Below are 17,773 nucleotides of genomic sequence, written 5' to 3'. Positions count from 1 at the left end.
GTGTCGTCACGAGCTGCAGGGTTTAATTTGGATTTGTCTGTGCGTGTTTTTTTTTACTCTTATAGATGGAGTTCCCATTGACATGCATTATACGGCTGACAGACGGCAACGGTTGGAGTTAAAAATCATCATTTGTGTTTTACTGAAGAAACAAAGTCACCTACATCTTGGATGCGCTGGGGGTAAGCAGATAAACATCAAATTTTCATTTTTGGGTGAACTATCCCTTTAAACTATATAATCTTCGTCTTCTCTGATGTATCTTACTCTGCATAATAAATGCCAGAAAATGACAAAATATTAAATGATGTAACATGACTGGCAGCTCTTATCCTGACACAAGGTATGTTCTATTTACTAAAACATTCCACAAATTAATTTGATGGACATACTGAAACCCACTCAGTTGGTCTATGAAAATTAGACATTTTTGCTGTTTGATATTCATCAGTCTATAGGACTCTAAATCAACTGACATTTTAAACAAAACAAACAGATGAGAAAATTTAGTTTTACATGTTACATGTGAAAACAGACAAAGTGGTTCTATTAAATGGATGTTTTAATTTATTTGTTTTGTTGTCATTTTCCTCAAATGTGATCGTAATGCATTTCAGTGTAAAAATCATTCCTTACAAAGGTTTACAATAATGTCTAGCAATAATTCCAGAGGAATACAATATTATATTTATTGTCATCATAACAATGACAATGGGAGACAGTGCTGATGAGATTCTATTGCAAATCAAAGAAAAGGCAGTGAAGCCATCATCTAGCATTTATTGGCATTTTCTGCATGCATTTTCCTGTAGAACTAATTCCCTTCCAGTGGAACAGTCCGTAAGATTTAAAAAAAAAATGCGATGCAGTGTAAAAAAAAAAGAAAGTGATTTGAGTCTTATGAAGTGCAGGATGTGTTTTGTGTATGTAAAGGTGGCGTACGAGTTCCAGTCACCACTTTTTTCAAAGCACATAGTGTAGGTGCACTTTTCAGAAATGGTCATACATTCACTGGATGCACATGGCACCCTTGACGGTAGCACGACTTGCTGAAGATTGCCTTTTCGGTTTGCCTGAAGTGTCCTCACAGTGATTAGCATGTGACTCAGAAAAAAATTTAATGGAAACAAAGTATAGCTTCAGTATAAACAGTCTGGATGCTGTCGTTAACGCGCACAAATCTTCATCAACAGTTTAGGAGAGGAAATCCCTTTAGACCACAGATGCACCCACTGGACGGTAGAACTTTGTTTGTACAAGGAAAGCTGGACACGTGCAGTCCTCCAGCATCCCAGCCAACCTCGGCACCATGGTATCCTGAGGCTACTCCTGTTTTGCTCTTTCTCCTAGACCCTCAAGATCACTGTTAACCAACATGAGTTCAAAAACATCTTCATTCACAGTTTGGGAAGAGAAATCCCTCAGGTGCACCTGTTGCAAGGTAGAACTTTGTTGTACAAGAAGACAACTGCACAAGTTGCTGTTCTTAATGTCTATATCAGTGTTTGGCACATGTTCTAGTGGGCACTGGTATTCGTGCCAGTCAGAGTCATAATGTGAGCTGTAAAGTGACAGACGTTTCTCTGAGCTTCTAAGAGAGTTTAACCATCTGAAGATCTGCAGGGACTCTTTATTGTGGAGATATTGGTTAATGGGTCTCGAGCAGAGGTCTCAAACTCAAACTACCTGTGGGCAACTAGCCTGGTAAAGTCCTCCATTTTGGGCCAGTTTTACACGTCTTAAAAGTTTTACGACCATACATTTGAACTACATAGAGTTATTTAGGCATGGACAGAGCGATACATCTTTTCTTCATAACTAGCATAATGCTCTGCATGTTTAGTGGAGTAAAGATGCCTGGAATTGTATTCTATAACTACTGCAATTTTCTTTTCTGCAACTAGCAGTGTAAGAAAAATCACAAGCTGGCTGTGACAACAATCAGAAATATTTTGATATAAAAAGACTACATAGCTATCAATTTACATATATGATATTAAAAATATATATATAGACAGGCAAAATAAAGTGGCTGGAGTAGCTGTAGTGCATCAAAAATAGAAACTTCAATCCATTATCAAGACTTATTGCCACAAGTTCTCCCTGTGTAAACCGCTCCATTGTTTGAATCTAGTTTGATGTAGATGCATGTAATTCAAACTTTTCTGACTTTGACTTATTTACTGTAAATTTACAGTGCCGCATTTGCTTGTTTTTATTAACTGGGCTACAGTTATTCTTTTACATTCAAGTTTTAGGCCTGTAATGTGGACAATAAGAAATATAAAAAATTAAATTGCAATATATAATATACATTAAATTACAACAATATATAAAATAAAAAATAAACATTATTAATTGAAATAAAAATTAAATGTAAGTAGTACAGATTTTATTTAAAAAAATTAAAAATGTAAAAAATTAAAGTCTATAAATGGATTTAAACTTTTAACAATGAATGAATTAACAATTAACAAATTTGGCTTGTAGATTGATCATTTGAGACCCCTGCTCTTGAGTTCCACATAAAGACCCAAGTCATTGTTCCAATCCACTTACAGATGGGAGATGCGCAAAAAAAGAAAGAAAATTATGGTAAATGATGGCCTTACAGAGCCTCATTGACTGAAAAATATTAGGGAATAAATGCTCTTCCTGGCATCATCCAATCATCCAGTCACTACAATAACAATGGGAGAAGGTGAGTGTGTGTCAGTGAGAAAACGTGGACATGGAGGTCCTGGCCCGTCGGGTCCAGTTGAGTCCTGAGCTGGTTCCGGTCTCAGCCGGTTCAACAGGCTGTTCCCTCTTTCTGAGTTTGGTGCCGAGCTCAATTAAACACTGATCCCAGTCCTCCGGTAACAGCAGCATTAGGAAGCCCAGACAGATGATTAAAACAGCGATGAGCCTCACTGTGTTGAAGTGGATATCACAGGTGTAAAGGTCCACCACTGCAAAAACCAACAAAACACATTTAGAGGCATCTATGAAGTTGTAATGACTGTAGACGTGTTCTTATAAAAGGAGTTTACTTTGATGAAAATGAACTCACTTGCATTGACAGGGACACTCAGCACAATGCCAAGTGAAATCAGCGTAGGGTATGTAACAGCAATGCCAAAATTCACCAGAATATTGAATGCTGTAGAAGAAGAAATTGATGAACGGTAAACTACATGTCGGTACAATTGTGTGTGTGTGTGGTTCTCTTAAAGGGTTAGTTCACCCAAAAATGAAAATTCTGCAATTTATTACTTACCCTCATGCCGTTCCACACCCATAAGACCTTTGTTAATCTTCGGAACACAAATTAAGATATTTTAGTTGAAATCCGATAGCTTCGTGAGGCCTGCATAGGGAGCAATGACACTTCCTCTCTCAAGATCCATAAAGGTACTAAAAACATATTTAAATCGGTTCATGTGAGTACAGTGGTTTGGTGCGGCAAAAAAAACAAAATAATGACTTATTTAGTGATGCCGATTTCAAAACACTGCTTCAGGAAGCTTCAGATCATAAATGAATCAGTGTATCGAATCTGCTGAGCGCCAAAGTCACGTGATTTCAGCCGTTGGCAGTTCGTCGGCCATCACTTTTTTTTTTTTTGGCGCACCAAAAATATTCTCGTCGCTTTATAATATTAATATTGAACCACTGTACTCACATGAACCGATTTAAATATGTTTTTAGTACTTTTATGGATCTTGAGAGAGGAAGTGTCATTGCTCCCTATGGAGGCCTCACGGAACCATCGGATTTCAACTAAAATATCTTAATTTGTGTTCCGGAGAGTAACGAAGGTCTTACGGTTGTGGAACGGCACGAGGGTAAGTAATAAATGACAGAATTTTCATTTTTGGGTGAACTAACCCTTTAAGACAGTTATCCTAATTGTTGCACATTATATACTTATACTATATATTAACACTATACTTACAATAATATATGTTTTTTTTCTGTCAGTCTTTTATTTACCTAGTAAGAGTCCAGCTACTCCACACAGGTAGGCCCAGGGAAGATCAGCTATGGATGTGAAGTACTCAACATGTGTGAAGTACAGTATAACTGGCACAAAGCTCATAAAGACAAAGTTTGCACCTCCGACAATGGTCAGAAACAGAGCCGCCTCTCCAAACTTGGCACTGCCCAAGACGAGCTTGAAAAGCACCTGAGAGAGAGAGAGAGAAAAAAAAAAAGAACAAAACAGAAGACCAAGTCAGATCAGTTTGTTTCAGTTAATCGGTTCATTTCAGTGAACATTCAATGCTATTCACATTATAATATTATTTTATTTTAGCTATATACAACCCGAATTCTGAAAATGTTGGGACTTTTTTTAAAAATTTTAACAAAATGAAAACTAACAGAGTTTCAAATTACATGAGCCAATATTTTATTCACAATAGAACATAGATAACATAACAAATGTTTAAACTGAGAAATGTTACACTTTTATCCACTAAATGAGCTCATTTCAAATTGGATGCCTGCTACAGGTCTCAAAAAAGTTGACACGGGGGCAACAAATGGCTGAAAAAGCAATTAATTTTGGAAAGATTTAGCTGGGAGAACATCTAGCACCTAATAAAGTTAACTGATATCAGGTCTGTAACATGATTAGCTATAAAAGGGATGTCTTATGCCGAGTTCAGACTGCACGATTTTCAAAGTCGTCGGGTCACTGTTCTTTTCACACTGCATGACTATCTTGGCCAGCATTCAGTCGATGCTGTGTTCACACTGCACGATGGATCGGCGACAGAAGGTTTCACACTGCATGACTTTACAATAGGAAGAATCGCCGACAGCTCTGTCTGGCATGTCAAACAAACACGGGTGCTCCTGCCAAATTTCTACTAATTTTTCTTCCATTTCTTAGGTCCAAATAGACCGAGAAGAAGCCTTTTATTGAAACGAAGCCATGTTGGCTGATATTGTGGTCTATAACTCCTCCCCGAACTCCCCGCTGCTCTGTATCTTGCTCTCTCATTGGCTGTCGGACATCGCCGATGAGTTTTCAGTCAGCACTTTTCACACAGCAGGATTTTGAATCGCCGACAGGTCCAGATATTTAGCATGCCAACGTGATCTGATTCTCTCAGATCACGTCTTTGCTCATTCACACTGTGTGATTGTCACTCGCGTGAACGAGCACCGATTTGCCTGTGATTTCGGGCATTTGTCTGCGATTTTTCAAAACCTGTTGGCGAGCCAAAATCGGGGCTAAAATCGTGCAGTCTGATCTCGGCTTTAGAGAGGCAGAGTCTCTCAGAAGTAAAGATGGACAGAGTTGTGAAAGAGTGCATAAAAAGATTGTGGAATACTTTAAAAACAATGTTCCTCAATGTCAAATTGCAAAGGCTTTGCAAATCTCATCATCTACAGTGCATAACATCATCAGAAGATTCAGAGGAACTGGAGAAATCTCTGTACGTAAGGGACAAGGCCGAAGACCTTTATTGGATGCCCGTAGTCTTCAGGCCATCAGATGACACAGCATCACTCATCGGCATGATTGTGTCAATGACATTACTAAATGGGCCCAGGAATACTTCCAGAAACCACTGTCAGTAAACACAATCCGCTGTGCCATCTGCAGATGCCAACTAAAGCTCTATCATGCAAAAAGGAAGCCATATGTGAACATGGTCCAGAAGCGTCGTCGTGTCCTGTGGGCCAAGGCTCATTTAAAATGGACTGTTTCAAAGTGGAAAAGTGTTCGATGGTCAGACAAGTCCAAATTTGACATTCTGGTTGGAAATCACGGACGCCATGTCCTCCGGGCTAAAGAGGAGGGAGACCTTCTAGCGTGTCATCAGTGTTCAGTTCTTCTGATCATCCTTGAGATGGTTCTACACCTTCATTTGAGTCCAGCTTTGATTATACTGATTGGACTTGATTAGGAAAGCCACACACCTGTCTATATAAGACCTTACAGCTCACAGTGCATGTCAGAGCAAATGAGAATCATGAGGTCAAAGGAACTGCCTGAAGAGCTCAGAGACAGAACTGTGGCAAGGTACAGATCTGGCCAAGGTTACAAAAAAATGTCTACTGCACTTAAGTTCCTAAGAGCACAGTGGCCTCCATAACCCTTAAATGGAATACGTTTGGGATGACCAGAACCCTTCCTAGAGCTGGCCGTCCGGCCAAACTGAGCTATCGGGGGAGAAGAGCCTTGGTGAGAGAGGTAAAGAAGAACCCAAAGATCACTGTGGCTGAGCTCCAGAGATGCAGTCGGGAGATGGGAGAAAGTTATAGAAAGTCAGCCATCACTGCAGTCCTCCACCAGTCGGGGCTTTATGGTAGAGTGGCCCGACGGAAGCCTCTCCTCAGTGCAAGACACATGAAAGCCCACAATTGAGCATCTCTGAAGAGACCTAAAAATGGCTGTCCACCAGCGTTTACCATCCAACCTGACAGAACTGGAGTGGATCTGCAAGGAGGAATGGCAGAGGATCGCCAAATCCAGGTGTGAAAAACTTTTTGCATCTTTCCCAAAAAGACTCATGGCTGTATTAGATCAAAAGGGTGCTTCTACTAAATACTGAGCAAAGGGTCTGAATCTGTTTGGCAGATTAGATATTTGCGTTAACGAGCAGTTGAACAGATGTACTTAGTGTGTGTAAAATTAAATACAGCACTGCTGATTCAGTGTTCGTTTAAATAGTTCTATTTAACATAAACGTGTTCTCATTGTTTTTGTGCCATATTTTAACTACAGTATATAATTTGATGAGGTAAAAGACCTTCACTTTATTTAGTTCCAAAACTTTTAGTGTAGCTAAGTACCAGCATGACTGTATGTAACTACTTTAGCTTGTAGCTTAGCAAACTACAGATTCAAAACAACTTTCCTAACAGTGGACAGGATAAATATAGAAAAGAAGATAGTTTTATCTTTCAATTACAAGGGTTTAATGTTGCTGGTTTCTAGCTCATGATGTTTGTAATGATACCCAACTGATCTAAAACTGATCTTTCTGTCCAGCTCCCTTATTGATCGGTCCTTTTCAGATGACCGCAAGAAAGCACATCGCAAATCAATCAAGACAAACAGATTAGTGAGGTCTTTTTAATTACAGAAAACAAGGCTCTTCTAGGACACGTCACTCTAAAACTATGTAAAGAGGTGCAGTTATTGATAAGTACAGTTTTAATGACTCAGAACCAAATAATTTAACTAAAAAACATTTGGTAAATTAGTGTTAAAATACACTCAATGAGCAATAACAAAAGTGTTGACTGTTGAAGTGGGGTTACCTTATAGAGGGCAGAGGCTGATGCAGAGGCCACAACAAATGTTATGCCAATAACAGAGTGACTGTGAAAGCCATCAGCGTAAGTCAGCATCACTATTCCAGCGATGGCCAGAATGGCAGCAACAATCTTGCAAAAGAACAAAATAAAGGTCACAGGAATCACAATGTGTTACATCAAACAGCAAAAAGATGGTCTGTAGACTACAACATGTATTACAACAGTAAAAACATCTAAATGTTTAGAAAACGTTTGATATTCTGTGACATTTCCACATATGCACACACACTTGTAATATATATATATATATATATATATATATATATATATATATATATATATATATATATATATATATATATATATATATATACATGTGTATATATACACGTGTCTTTCAGAGCAGATCATGTCTTCCAGAGAATATTGATGACTGAAGTAAAAAGAATGGATTACCAACAACTTTCATTTTTATATTAAACCTTTCTGTGGTTTATTTCTCTTTTTATACACACAAATAGTCAGAATTCAAGGGAGTATGACTCTGGCAATATATCTGATGGAACAGGCCTGCATTATACACGTGTGTGTGTGTGTGTGTGTTTACAAGTGTGTCGAAATGAAAAATGTTTCCAGAGCGTAACTGAACTGAGTGCAGTACAGAAACATTATGAGGGTGTCAGAAAGACTGATTACTCCCACACAAAGACTCCCATAACAGCTTCCTGAACAGCTTTTTGTTCTGGTCCAACTATCTCTGTTCTGTTGCCCTTATTTAAAGGTTTGTGGTTTTGCATTCCCATGGATATGGCTATATTCATATCACCATCATCTTACCAGGAGAAATGCACATGAAAAGCACATGAGTGTATCTCATGAAACCTGTTAAGAACATGTCCAGGGCATATTTCACCATAAAACTGCAAGCAACACAACACAAACACAAAGAAAATTAAGACGATTTTAGGACAATTACAAAACGCTTGAATTGAGTTGTCCCAATTGACCTGGAATATCGTTTCTTTTTCCAAATCTTCACTCACAACTCACCCGTTTTCGCAGGGGATTATAATTTTTTATTTTTTTTCCCCCCTTTTGTTCACTTTTAATTACCACATTCACATCTTTGATAAGATTGTAGGTCATTTCTACTGGGAAAGCTGCACATCCCATATCTGAACTGTATCACAAACCATTCACTGACTAACGTGAGCTCACCTCCCCTCTTTATCATCTAATGTCCTTTGAATGGAACCCACTTAACTAGTACTGCGCCAGGGACGTCCAAACACCCTGACTCACCAAAATCTGCCCAGCACTGCAGTGCGAGTGTGTGCGTGTGTGTGTGTGTGAGAGAGAGAGAGAGAGAGAGAGGAACAGGAACACAGAGAGAAAAAGCAAATGTTACACAGCACTTTGGTTTCTTTGATCTGGTGAAGAAAAAAAAACAGAACGAAGAAATAGAAGAAAGGAGCACAAAGGAAGAAGACAGAAAAAGGTGATTATGAAAGCAAAGTATTGTACTGTGATGGCACTGACTCTGGATTAGACAGAAGAAGAGACCCAGAGAAAACAACACCAGTCATCAATCCACAAGCAAACGTTGCCATCCATCCATCCATCAAACCAACCAACCAACCAACCAACTCTTTTAGCAACACTTGCGATCAAGCATTATGAAAAGTGCATGTCAAATCGATATATAGAATTTCTTCGATCTGTCCAACGAACCGTCCATCCACTCACCCTGACGCCCATGAAGCGATCCCGCAGCACGATCCAGGACAGGAGAAAGACGAAGGCTTTGTTACAGCAGAAGAGGGCAGACACATCTGTGCTGTTGATCTTTCTCAGAGCCTGAAGGTACAAGTAGTTTGTCAGAATCCACAGCAGGCCAAAAGGGGCCACTTTAGTGAAGAACACTTTTGCTGTTAGTCCGTCGTCCCCGAAGAACCGACAGCACTCTCTAAAATACCACAGACAAAAATAAAACATGAATTTAGTGCCAAAAAAATGTTACATTTGATTTACCTTTTACCTTTTTAAAAGTTTGGGGTGGGTAACATATTTTAATACTTTTATTCAGCAAGGATGTATCAAACTGATCAAAACATTTCACATTTTAACCCCCGGTTTCACAGACAAGGCTTAAGCTAGTCCTAGACTAAAATGCATGTCTGAGCTGTTTTAACTGAAAGCAACTTGCACTGACATATCTTAAAATATGTTAGTGCCATTGTTTTGTCTCAAGATACACACCAGTAATGTTTTTTTTTTTTTATAGGTACGTTTATAAAAGCTACTTAAATATCTTAATTGAACTAAGGCTTAATCCTGGCTTAGCCCTGTCTGTGAAACCAGGCCATAAAATTACAAAAGATTTATATTTCTCAAATTGCTGTTATTTTAAAATTGGATATTTGGATGTCAGTCTCAAAATAAGTACAGGTTTACCACCCCCTCAAAACATCTCCCCGTCACACAAAACACCCAACAGATAGTTTGAACAATTGAAAAACTTTTAAAGCTATATTCCCTCATTGAAATGTTTAATGTGTCTGTGTGACATGGTATGATGAGCAAATACACACAATACACACGCTTGTTTCTGCAATTGATCTCTAGCCATTCAGAGCTGTCCTCAGTTCACCTCCATGTTAGATTTAAATAATGGACTCTAATGGACTCTGTGACAATCAGCCAAACTGAGAAGTCCACAGGAAATTGGACTAAACCATTTGATTCAGGAAAGAGGGTCATTTATTTACCTTTATTCACATCTCTTTTCAGTAATTTAAGTGTCTATTAGTTTAGTTTATGTAAACATTATGGGCATTGTAGAAATCTGTCTTGGTTTAAGTTTCATTACTTTGGGTTTTTCTATATACAGTATGTGATTCTTGTTTTATGCAAATCAAAGCATGTCTTTGGCTTTTGTCACTGGATTTTGGGTACATTTATTGTTCCTCAATGGAAGTAAGTATTTGCACATTTCAGGAGTTGCTTATTTTCTTAAGACATTGTTATGTCTTTCATTTCGAACATTATTTTTGTATGATTACCCCATGTTTTTAATTGAGAAATAAAAAAGCTCTTCCTTTTAGAGTCTTTGAAAGGTATTCTATTTGAAGATGTTTATAATTAATTAACTGTTCAGTCTGGCTGTATGGTATCTATTGTTTTGTGCAGTGGTGTTGGGAATATTGCCTTTTCACCTATGCACACGCCTCCATCATTTTTAATTACATTGAGAACCACAATGGAAATGGCTTTTTGTGTTTGCTTATCCTCAGGTTTTTTAATTGTATGGAAAAAAATGTCATCTTGTCTTGTGAAAAACGTGAAAAAATGCTTGTTGTCTCTATTACATTTACAAGCGTCAACAACTGTCATCTACCTCTGATTTTAGTGGAAGTTATGGGGAAGAGTTATGGCTTATTTAATTGTACTGTTATTCAGAAACCAATGTTAATCCATGAACATATACTTTAAAGGGTATAAAAGGGGTATAGAACGTCATGGCATTGTGTACTACATTGCGGAAGTTAATTCTTTTTGGACGTATGTCGAATGCGTATGGCTGTCGCGCCGGAAGCTTGTTATTTTACTTTAAAAAGTTTTAAATAAGGATACTTGTCTTACACAAACACATTGATTCGCTTCAGAAGGCCTTTATTAACCCCCTGGAGTCGTATTGATTCATTTTTTATGGATGGATGCAATTTTTTTTTGTCTTCAGAATTTGGGCAGCCATTCACAACCATTATAAACCTTGGAGGACTAAGGATATTTTTAAATATATCTCCGATTGTGTTTGCCTGAAAAAAGATGATTTTCATTTTTGGGTGAACTATCCCTTTAAGTCACATTGTGCATGAATATGCAATGAGAGGTCTATTTACTAATTTAAAGCTTGACATTTTCCAGGTACCAAGTCTTTGTAGTATATCCCAAGTTATGGCTGGCTGACATCACTTTTTAAGGTCAACATATTAAATGACCCACAGAAAGAGAAAATGTCTACAGCAAGAACCTTTATTTTCTATTCTCTAAGAAGTTAAATGGGTCTCTGGGCTAGATGTCAAAAACCAGCCGATTCTACTATTTTTAATAACATTAGGCTTTGGATAAATAAAGTTGGTTATACTGCTTCATTTAATTAATGCATAACTATAAACAAAGGCACTTCATATTAACAAAACAAAAAAAATCTCTTTCTGCCCTTTCCCCCCTCCATTGCTTTTGTACTCCACAGCTGGTGTTTACTCTTCAAATCCTGTACTGCGGTGCTGTTAATACTGTTTTTCCCTGTATGACAAATTGCTTGGGCTTTTCCCTCATTTTACACAAAGGCATTTGCTAAATTATTAATAAAAGAAGCATTTTACCAGAATCTACAGTATATTTCACTTTCCAAACACTCTTTACTTTGGTCTTCCTAGACAGAGCAGAAAGATACTTTCCTTTAACGGGTCAGTTTAAATATGCAATGTGTCTGCTTAGTATTCAGGACATACAAGATCAAAAGACAAATCCGGAGAGGACAAACCAACCATGCATTATGGCATGGAATTTCCTAAGTGTTCCCCTCAACAGAGATCAGGATCAAAAAATAGAGGGATTTCATGAAACAGATTCACCAGGAAAACACAAAACAGTTCTTACTGTACTACATTTTAATCTTTCACTCTGCTCCAGAGCCTACAGTAGTAAGCTGCACGCATTTTTCTCTGAGAAGTCAGTCCCAGAATGCATTGCTGGATAAACACAATCTCACGGGTCCAGATTCTTACCTGAACCTCTGTTTTGGTGTCTGTCTCTCAGGGCTCTTGCACAGGTGGCCTACGTAATACAGAGGAAAGAATAGGCAGTTCCATGTGGTGGCAAACCATGTGAGAGTGAATGGTGCGTCGTACTGCTTGAAGGTCAGCTTGGCCAGCTGGGTGGAGCCTGCCCATGACGAGCACACGCACATCACCATGGCCACGCCCCATAATGCTTTTCGCACTTGGACGGCTGTCACTCGCACACAGCAGCGTAATCTCTGCCTCCCCGTCCCCGACTCCGCCCCTGCTCCGCCCACCATCGCCTGTCCCTCGGCGGTACCCACGACGTTCTCCCTCGGCCGGTCCTCCCCTACAAGCAAACAAAATGACATCAGCTGCTGATTTATGAGATTTTTTTCTTCTTCATTTTTTTATTATGGTTTTGTGCAAACAGTGAAAAAAGACAATCAAATCACTTGACACTAAGAATACTCCCCCTCATATATGAACTGCAGGGTTGCAGTATTACTACAATCTATGCAGTGAAATGTGACGTTTTCAGTAATGCAGTACAAATGAGGTAATCTGGATGTAGTATTTATTCAGTTTATAACAGCAGTTACTGTTTTTGTAAATCTCCCATTTAACACAGACTCATAAAAAGAGATTTCTCCACATTTTTGGCTCTCATGATCTTATGAAAATGCATAAATCATATACGGAGAATAAAACAAATTCCATGATACTTAGCATTTTCCTTTCAGAACTCTTTTCAAAAGATGGAGAGACTAAAAAAATGCATCTTTATATGTATATATTTAATTTATATATTAATATATTTGGATGACATTTTTTATATAATATATTAATTTCTTAAATTCCAATTAAATATAATTACAATAAAAAATGGTTGTATTTAAATCAATTTAAAGGTGCCATTGAATGTTTTTTTACAAGATGTAATATAAGTCTAAGGTGTCCCCTGAATGTGTCTGTGAAGTTTCAGCTCAAAATACCCCATAGATGTTTTTTAAATAATTTTTTTATCTGCCTATTTGGGGCATCATTAGAAATGAGCCGATTCAGACTGCTGGCCCTTTAATTGCTCGTGCTCTCCGCCCGTCTCTGCCCCCTCCCGAGCTCTCGACTCGATTATTGCAAAAACAAAGTTCACACAGCTAATATAACCCTCAAAATGGATCTTTACAAAGTGTTCGTCATGCAGCATGTCTAAATGCGTAAGTATAGTATTTATTTGGATGTTTACATTTGATTCTGAATGATTGTGATAGTGCTCCGTGGCTAACGGCTAAAGCTACACTGTTGGAGAGATTTATAAAGAATGAAGTTGTGTTTATGCATTATACAGACTGCAAGTGTTTAAAAATGAAAATAGCGACGACTCTTGTCTCCGTGAATACAGTAATAAACAATGGTAACTTTAACCACATGTAACAGTACATTAGCAACATGTTAACCAAACATTTAGAAAGATAAAATATCACTAAAAATATCATGATATCATGGATCATGTCAGTTATTATTGCTCCATCTGCCATTTTTCGCTATTGTCCTTGCTTGCTTACCTAGTCTGATGATTCAGCTGTGCACATCCAGATGTCCTGCCCTTGTCTAATGCTTGAACATGGGCTGGCATATGCAAATATTGGGGGCGTACACCCCGAATGTTACGTAACAGTCGGTGTTATGTTGAGATTCGCCTGGTCTTTTAAACAAATTAGATTTATATAAGAAGGAGGAAACAATGGAGTTTGAGACTAACTGTATGTCATTTCCATGTACTGAACTCTTGTTATTCAACTATGCCGAGGTAAATTCAATTTTCAATTCGATGGCACCTTTAAAATGTAATTTATTCCTGTGTGCTGCTTAATATTTTTGTGGAAACCGTGATACTTTTTTTCAGCATTCTTTGATGAATAAAAAGTTTGAAAGAACAGAATTTATTTGAAATAGATATCTTTTGTAACATTATAAATGCACTTTTGATCAATTTAATGCATCCTTGCTGAATAAAAGTATTAAAGGGATAGTTCACCCAAAAAATGAAAATTATCCCACGATTTTCTCACCCGTGTATATGACTATATACTTTGATATAAGAGAAGAGGAGCTTAAATTTGTTGAACAGCCTTATTTGTTTGAACCACGAGAGGCGTCTAAGCTTACAATACTCGAACATCCTGCGTCATCGCATCAGAGGATTACTCATTTGGCGCAAGTCGACTTGCGCCTTCTGCGTACGGTCGTCCACCTGAAGCTACTTATTTGAATTTATAAAGTTTTAAATATGGATATTTTTCTTACAAAAACACATCGCTTCACTTTAGAAGACCTTTATTAATCCCCTGGAGTTGTATGGATTACTTTTTGGCTTCAAAACATGGCCCCCCATTAACAACCATTATAAACCTTGGTGGACTAAGGATATGTTTATATATATGTCCGATTGTGTTCGTCTGAAAGAAGATAGTCATATACACCTAGGATGGCTTGAGGGTGAGTAAATCATGGGATAATTTTCATTTTTGGATGAACTATCCCTTTAATTTACTTATAAGAAAAACACTTACTGACACTTATTTTTGTCAAACATTCCAGTATTACAAGAGTTTTTCAGCCATTTTAAAAATCCCTAAGATTACATGAAAAAAACGACTTCCAAAAATGTCTCACCAAAGAAATGAAACATCACTTTCTCACCAGTGTTCCCTGAATTTTCAAAGAGGCAATCAATAGCACAGTTTACTCATTCAGCACAGAAACTCTTTCAAAGTGTCAAGGGGAAATGCTTGAAAACCAAGAATACTTAATAATATAGGAACTCTGAATGGAATCTGTCTGGAGTCTCTCAAGAAGTACAGTGCTATTGTTCAGATCAGATAAGCACATCTCAAGCCCATCATCCATTCATAAACGCTCTTAATGGCTCTTAATAGCCCTTCATCTATTCACACGCAGAATAAACGAGTGGAGTAATTACTCTCCCTGCGCCTGGTGGAGGATTCAGTTTGTTTATCCATAAAGAGAAAAAGGTGCATCCTAAGTGCTGAAGCATCTGATTACTCTATGAAACACAATAACATTCTTAACAAGGCAATGATAGATGATTTTTAATTTGCAAGGGTATTCACAAGTAACCGCTCTGTTTGGAATAGCATACTAACAAACTACCACACTAACTAGATTCCAGAATGTGCATTATACAGCAAGCATACTGAACTCGCTTTTGAAAGAAGTCTCTTAGGCCCTTGTTTACACTTGGTATTAAGATGCATTTTGGTTGATTTGTTTACAAGTAGACTACCTCTGGAAGTGTTAGAAAGTGGACAAGCTCAAAACATTTTAGACCATGTTTACGCCTGTAATTAGTGTTGTCCAATTGACAGAAATGCATCTTTAATACCAGGTGTAAACAGGGCTATATACTCACCAAGGCTGCATTTATTTGATCAAAAATACAGCAAAAACAGTACTTTTCTAAAATATTATTACAATTTAAAATAAATGTTTTCTAATTTTCGAATTTGGCAAATCTGAATTTTCAGCATCATTACTCCAGTCTTCAGTGTCACATGATCCGTCTATCATGTGACACTGAAGACTGGAGTAATCATTCTAATATGCTGATTTGGTGTTATCAATGGTGTTATCAATGTTGAAAACTGTTGTGCTGATTAATATTTTCGGAGACTGTGATATATAATATATTTTTTTATATATTATATATATATATATATATATATATATATATGTTTAAAAAAAGTTAAAAATCATTTATTTGAAATAGAAATCTTCATTTTCATTGTGATATTCAATTTAATGTCTCTCTTCATATACGGTGCTCAGCGTAAATGAGTACACCCCCTTTGAAATGTAACATTTTAAACAATATCTCAATGAACACAAAACCAGTTTCCAAAATGTTGACAAGACTAAGTTTTATACAACATCTGTTTAACTTATAACATGAAAGTAAGGTTAATAATATAACTTAAAGAACTAAATGTTCAGTTTTACTCAAATTAGGGTGGTGCAAAAATGAGTACACCCTACTGAAAGTCTCTGGAGCAAAGCTAAATTTTAGACTACAAATGTCTAATTTAACAAGAATTCAACCACAGGTGAGTCTAATTATTCATTACACAGGTGTTCAGCAGACAGTTGACTATAAAAGGGTGTTAAAAATCCTTCCCATTTCATGCAGTCAGCAATGGCACCACATGGAAGAGAAATGTCACAAGAAAATAATTTTACACCAGAAAGGTGAAGGCTACAAAAAGATCAGCAAAGCTTTACTTATCAGTCAGAATACTGTAGCAAAAGTGGTACAAAAATTAAAAAAAGATGGAACTGCAACCATCTCACGGAGATGTCCAGGTCGTCCACGGAAGTAAACACCTCAACAGGAGCGTCTTCTGATGAGAAGGGTTGAAGAAAATCGGCATGCAAGTTCACTGCAGTTATCTAAAGAAGTAGAAAGCCAAACTGGGGTGACTATTTCCCGTGACACAATACGGCGTACACTGCAGAGGAATGGCATGCATGGGTGCCGTCCACAAAAGAAGCCTCTCCTAAAGCCCAGGCACAAAAAAGCCCGCCTAGAGTTTGGCAGGGCCCATGCTGACAAAGATGAAGACTACTGGGACTCTGTACTCTGGAGTGATGAGACTAAGATAAATATTTTTAGAACTGATGGCTTCAAAACTGTATGGTGTCGCAAAGGTGAGGAATACAAAGAAAAATGCATGGTGCCTACAGTGAAACATGGTGGTGGCAGTGTCCTTATGTGGGGCTGCATGAGTGCTGCTGGTGTCGGGGAGCTGCATTTCATTGATGGCATCATGAATTCACAGATGTACTGCTCTATACTGAAAGAGAAGATGCTACCATCACCCCGTGCCCTTGATCTTCATGCACTTTTCCAACATGACAATGATCCTAAACACACATCTAAGGCCACTGTTGGATTTCTGAAGAAGAACAGGGTGAAAGTGATTCAGTGGCTCCTGATCTGAACCCAATCGAACACCTATGGGGAATTCTGAAGAGACAAGTTGAGCATCACTCTCCATCCAGCATCCACTCTCTAAAAGACCTCATTCTTGAAGAAAAAGACAGAAGTTGCAAAATGTCGCCAACTTGTTCATTCTATGCCTAGAAGACTTGGTGCTGTCATTAAAAATCATGGAGGCCATACAAAGTACTAGATGTAGTAGTTTTTGTTGTGGGGTGTACTCATTTTTGCATCACCCTTGAGTAAAACTCAAAAATGTGTAATCTAAGTTATATTATTAACCTTACTTTCATGTTATAAGTTAAACAGATGTTATATAAAACTTAGTCTTTTCGACATTTCTCATTGAGATATTGAGATATTGTTTAAAATGTTTAAAATGTTACTTTTCAAAGGGTGTGTACTCATTTACGCTGAGCACTGTATACTAACCAGTGATGGGAATAACAGCGTTATAAATAACGCGCGTTACTAACGCCGTTACTTTTTTCAGTAACGAGTAATCAAACAAATTACTTTTTCTCCCGTTACAACGCCGTTAGCGTTACTGACAAAAAAAATGCCGCGTTACTATACTTGAGCTCACTGAAGCGGTTTTCATCCGAGTAAGCTCTCTCTCAGCCATAGGACCTGCAAAGTTTTTTTCTCTGGTGTGTGCTGCGGTTAGTCATACACAAATATAATTTTAAACTGATAATAATGTACGATG

General features: G+C 37.7%; 1 protein-coding gene across 3 annotated transcripts in view; it reads right to left on the bottom strand.

Moving 5' to 3' along the window:
* Window positions 1-544: 544 nt before the first annotated feature.
* Window positions 545-17,773, bottom strand: part of slc35f3b (solute carrier family 35 member F3b) — a 101,235-nt gene continuing 84,006 nt past the window's right edge. For all 3 annotated transcript variants that reach the window (XM_048205727.1, XM_048205730.1, XM_048205729.1), the window contains 6 exons: window positions 12,054-12,396; window positions 9,007-9,226; window positions 7,264-7,389; window positions 3,976-4,168; window positions 3,053-3,142; window positions 545-2,951 (listed from right to left, as the gene is read on the bottom strand). In XM_048205727.1, the coding sequence (XP_048061684.1) occupies window positions 2,713-2,951; window positions 3,053-3,142; window positions 3,976-4,168; window positions 7,264-7,389; window positions 9,007-9,226; window positions 12,054-12,396 (1,211 nt within the window). In that variant the 3' untranslated portion in view covers window positions 545-2,712. The remainder of the gene's footprint in view (window positions 2,952-3,052; window positions 3,143-3,975; window positions 4,169-7,263; window positions 7,390-9,006; window positions 9,227-12,053; window positions 12,397-17,773) is intronic.

The sequence above is a fragment of the Megalobrama amblycephala genome, linkage group LG10 (assembly GCF_018812025.1).
Source record: "Megalobrama amblycephala isolate DHTTF-2021 linkage group LG10, ASM1881202v1, whole genome shotgun sequence".
NCBI classification, from domain to species: domain Eukaryota; kingdom Metazoa; phylum Chordata; class Actinopteri; order Cypriniformes; family Xenocyprididae; genus Megalobrama; species Megalobrama amblycephala.
The sequence above is the reverse complement of the archived record's forward strand: the minus strand, read 5'-3'. Positions and strand labels throughout refer to the sequence as shown.